At 41.2% G+C, this 4510-nt stretch overlaps 1 protein-coding gene across 1 annotated transcript; it reads right to left on the bottom strand.

Annotated features, from left to right (window-relative positions):
* Positions 1 to 724: 724 nt before the first annotated feature.
* LOC132830001 (DNA-binding protein inhibitor ID-3-B-like) lies at positions 725 to 3932 on the bottom strand. The gene is made up of 3 exons (XM_060847455.1): positions 3471 to 3932; positions 3311 to 3368; positions 725 to 2490 (listed from the first exon to the last, which is right to left on the bottom strand). The coding sequence occupies exons 1-2, from the start codon at positions 3783 to 3785 to the stop codon at positions 3321 to 3323; spliced, it is 363 nt and encodes a 120-aa protein (XP_060703438.1). The 5' UTR covers positions 3786 to 3932; the 3' UTR covers positions 725 to 2490; positions 3311 to 3320.
* Between the last annotated feature and the right edge of the window lie 578 nt (positions 3933 to 4510).

The following is a 4510-nucleotide window of genomic DNA, read 5'->3' as shown; positions in this document are numbered from 1 at the left end:
AAACCCTCCAAACAACTCAATAATGCTTAATCCAAAAAAAGGCTTCAGTTCTTAATCCCTGGGTGTGCTATTTACACAATTTCAGGTATTGTTTTCAATGTGAGTGTCAATATTTTACACAATCATTCAGTGTGTGTTAATATTTAATTATCAAGGGACTGTGTTAATAGTTTAGATAATCTCCAAGCACGTTAAATATTCTGCACAATTTCTGGGAATGCACTAAAACTTTACAATCTCCGGGAGCATGTTAATATTTCAATGTCTCTGGGAACATTAAAAAAAACTTAAAGAGTCTCTTGGAATGTTATATTTGCAGGGAGACCCTTTTGAGGCTTATAAAACTTTGGACGATGTACAAGAAACTGACAAGAACTGCGAACAGTGAGAATGAATTCCTTAAAAATGTGAGGCCATTTTTGTGAAGCTGGAAATCTCCAATACTTGGGAGAACCTTTGAAATAAACCATTTAAAACAGTTAACATTAGAATTGCTAAATAGAAGAGGCAAAACACCCACTGAATTCACCTTCTACAATCCTGCTAGTCACATTAGTTGTAAATGGGAATTAACCACAGCTATCATTTAGAACTACTTCCAACAAGCCCAGTAATGTTGAGAGACAAGGAAAGCCCCCAATGGGGAGAGATTGGGAACCTATTTTACCCAGGCCTGCTATACTTAGCACACATTTCTCAAATTACTCAGAAACTGCACACTTAATTAGTTTTTGTAAATGTAACTTTTTAATTATGTATAAAATGTACATTTCTGCAAACTTTTATAAAAAGTTCTCTTTTAAAACAGTCAGAAGAAATAAACTATTTGCAGGAACACCTCTCCCTGCAAATATACAAAAGATACTCTAGTATAGAGTTCGCAACGGTTGGGGAGCTTCACTCCCTCTTCTACAGATTGGTGAAGCAAAGTCTACTTGGGAAGTACTTCTCCAAGATTGTGCATTTCCACTAGAATAAACATCTTCAGAAAAATCTTTTGTCTCATTCAAGGTATTGATTGCTAAAGTTCCAACGGCATTAAGATAATATTCTAGACTTGATTCAAAAATCATTTATGGAACACAGTGATTCACAGTTATGGGGCTGCACCCACCAAGCCTTTTAAACTGGACTGCCCTGGGACTTCTGGTTTGTGAAGTTATGAACACTGAACATCTCATTATGCCAAACATGCTGTATTCCACCATCTCCTGGGCTGAATATCATAAAGCATATTGGAAAGTCACTGGGATAACGGCTGCAATGCTCAATCTGTAAATTTCTCCATAACGCACCCAGTGTATTCCATATGCCAACTGACTACGGAGGAGTAGATTTTGTTGGAGTCTGTGTCTGAGGATCCCACTAGTAATTTGAGATTTTCCATTAACTGTGATCAAAAACGTGTCAAGCATTGCAACATGATTCATGTATTGCTTGGCATTTGCTGGTCCAACTTTAAAATGGTGGTTAATTGGTCGTAAGGGATTGACTGAACCAAGCAGTTCACCCATGGCTGTTGGTGGGTCTGACATGGTTTTCATGCAGGGAGGCACACTACTACAGTGACTTCACACATTCTCAGGCCATCTGTGACCCATGCAATGAGAAAGCAAATCCCTCTTAATAGGTTAAATGTCCCCATCCAAGATTCCCTCCAACTAGCAAAGGCACACATTTCTGCAATAATCTCAAATGCAGCACACAACAGGCCGTGCACAACAAATGAGAGAGAATCCAGAGTCACTGAGCCCCATTAGAGGGCAACGACCCGGAGAGATACTGACTTTGTGCGACATGGGTCCAGACTGCAGGGAGGCACTACAGGACAACGACACCAAGAGATACTGATTCAAGCTTTGGGAAGGACCGACTCAGATGAAGACACTTGCCTTGCATCCCAAGGCAAGGTCACCCTGTGCTACAGGAGATGGTGAATCTGAACAAGAACAACTTTGAAGATTGCAAAAAGGCTATGAAGTTCTTCAGTGATTCTTTTTCAGCTGAGATTACAAAGGCCATTCTAATGTTTAACTCTGGGGACCTGAGTCCCCATTGTCCGGGTCCGCTCAAAAGAAGATACTGTTCTTCAAGTTGTGAATGCAGTGTATGATATTTGTTGCTTTTCACCAGGTTAAGTCAACCAGCAACTTCTGAGTTAATCTCATAATTCCTCATTCAAATACCATTAAAAACTGAGAAAGAAATCAGATGACTCCATTAAATGTCTTTGGTCCTTTTAGTGGCTTTAAAAACTACTGAGGGTTAAATTCAATGATCTGGATGCTAATTGGAATGGATTTCCCAGATATGTACTGGCTTGCTTCTTTCACACGATGAGTCCTTAAAATGAATGTAAAACTGTTCCAAGACTTTGCTTAAAGTGGAGACCGGATAGGAGAGGTTTATCTTATCTTGGCTTCTTAACGCTTGATTGTTGGCAGGGTACTCTTGGAGCAATGCTGCAGCGGCGAGTTGTGAAGCACACACCTGCAGGATTGAATGGGAGAGAGGCGTGTCAGTCAGTGAGTGCTACAGCAGCACACAACAGGGCCAGACACACTGGCGCCACTCACTAAACTTGTACTGGCCCTGACTGATAAATACATCAGCAGAGGGAGAGAGAGAGAGAGAGAGCGAGATCATGCTTTGAAACATTCAACCCATTCCCTCCATACACACACACAGTTTGTTAATTGGCACAGTTGTGTTCCTAAATCTTTGCAGATGGGAGCTAAAATTACCAGGGCAAGATGACTGCAAGGCAGAAAAAACAAAATTATTAATGTTCAGTGGCGCCTTTCCTGCGGCCGGTGGGGGGTGGATATCCAGATAAAGATCTGCAAAACTCCAGCATTTGAGTTTAATGCAGTAAGGATATAAATTATACACCTCCCTTCCTGATGTTAAACACAGCCCGGTGATTATTTATTTGTAAAATCCTTCGAATTTCTGGATTGAAGTTTGTCTGCCAAATTTCGACTTCCCTCGCATTTAATTCATTCTCTTCGCTCCATCTTCATGTGATTTCTTGCAGACAACTAAAACGTTTTCTTTCGTTTGAACTTATTCGATTTTAAAATCGAATTACATTAAAGTTGTTGGACTGGACCATTTAAAAATAAGATTTTATATTCACAATCTTTAATTATTAGTGAAAAAACTACATCCCCACCCATAGTTAATTAAACCTGTCCACTCCAAACAGTTGAGTATACGCTTAAGTTTTAATGATTTATTTTAGCTTTCATCGCGAACTGAACCACAAGTATGCCCCACTTAGTTATAACATGTAATGCCAGGTACTTACCGTAGGTTAATCAATGACAGAAGCCCAAACTATCTCCTTCAGTGGACAGTTCCGATCGCTAAAGGTAAAGAGAGGAAAGGTTATAAGGGGAGATGAACTTTAAAGTTTCAAAAAGAGAAACTGTCATCACCTGTAAACGAGTGGGGGGAGTTGGGATTACCTGCAGTGTCAGGAGAGAGCCGCTTGATGCAGGATTATTGCCGGGATCTTGTTGCTGACCTTCCAATGCAATCTGTAAGTCAAAAATATAATCGATAACGTGCTGGAGGATTTCCATTTTGCTAACTTTCTTGTTTTGGGGAATGCTAGGGACCAGCTCCTTCAGTTTACAGTAGCAGTCGTTCATGTCGTACATCAAGCTGATAGACTCCTCCAAAGGGTTCTTGCTCCGTGAGATCGCCAAACTCTGATCAGACAAACAGCACACCGCCTCGTAACAGCTTCTGACAGATCGGATGGGGCTGATGGCTTTCATCTCCCTCTCAAATTTCCTCTTGGGGTGGGTGGGTAGAAAAATGAAACCTCCTTGTTCAGTGACTGCTTGCAGGGGGAATTCGGAGATGACACTCTTATTTCTCCCTGTGTGTAACTCTCTGTACAGCTGCAGCACTGTAACCAGCCCTCTCACTAAAAACAGAAATGCTATGTTTTGGACTTTCCCCTATTTATCTCGCCCCAGTTGCCAGCCACGCCCCCACATTTTGCGAAGTAAACCAACGCCACCTCACCTCCCCCTGTGGCCCAGTGAAAAGCCATCTTTGGGAAGAAGCGTGGGGATGATTTAGGAACACTCCATTCGATTGGATAGTGTCTAACGAATGAGCAGCGCCACCAAAAGGAATAAGGAACAAGAGTCGGGGCCAGCTGGGAAAGAGAGAGAGAGAAATAGTGGTAGACGCTGATTAGTGTGAATTCCTTTACAATTGAGTTTTGAATGCACATGCATCAGAATGGAAAAGTTAACTATTAAGCAATGCCTTGAACCCATGATTGTTAGCCTCTCTGTTTCAACAAGAGAGAATTCATGTCCGGGAAAGTTCCAATCAGTTCGTTTTTCACGAACCGAAAGATCTGACAGTTGTCAGCAGTTAAAAGTGAAAAAAAAACCCCTTCTGATTCATAACTGAACTGAGCTGAATTTAGTTGATTTTTTTGATTTTGGAAAGCTACACGCTTCCCTCTCCCCGCGCTTCTTCACAT

This window comes from Hemiscyllium ocellatum, chromosome 30 (genome assembly GCF_020745735.1).
Source record: "Hemiscyllium ocellatum isolate sHemOce1 chromosome 30, sHemOce1.pat.X.cur, whole genome shotgun sequence".
Lineage (NCBI taxonomy): Eukaryota > Metazoa > Chordata > Chondrichthyes > Orectolobiformes > Hemiscylliidae > Hemiscyllium > Hemiscyllium ocellatum.
Note: the sequence above shows the minus strand (reverse complement) of the source record. Positions and strands in the feature narration are given on the sequence as shown.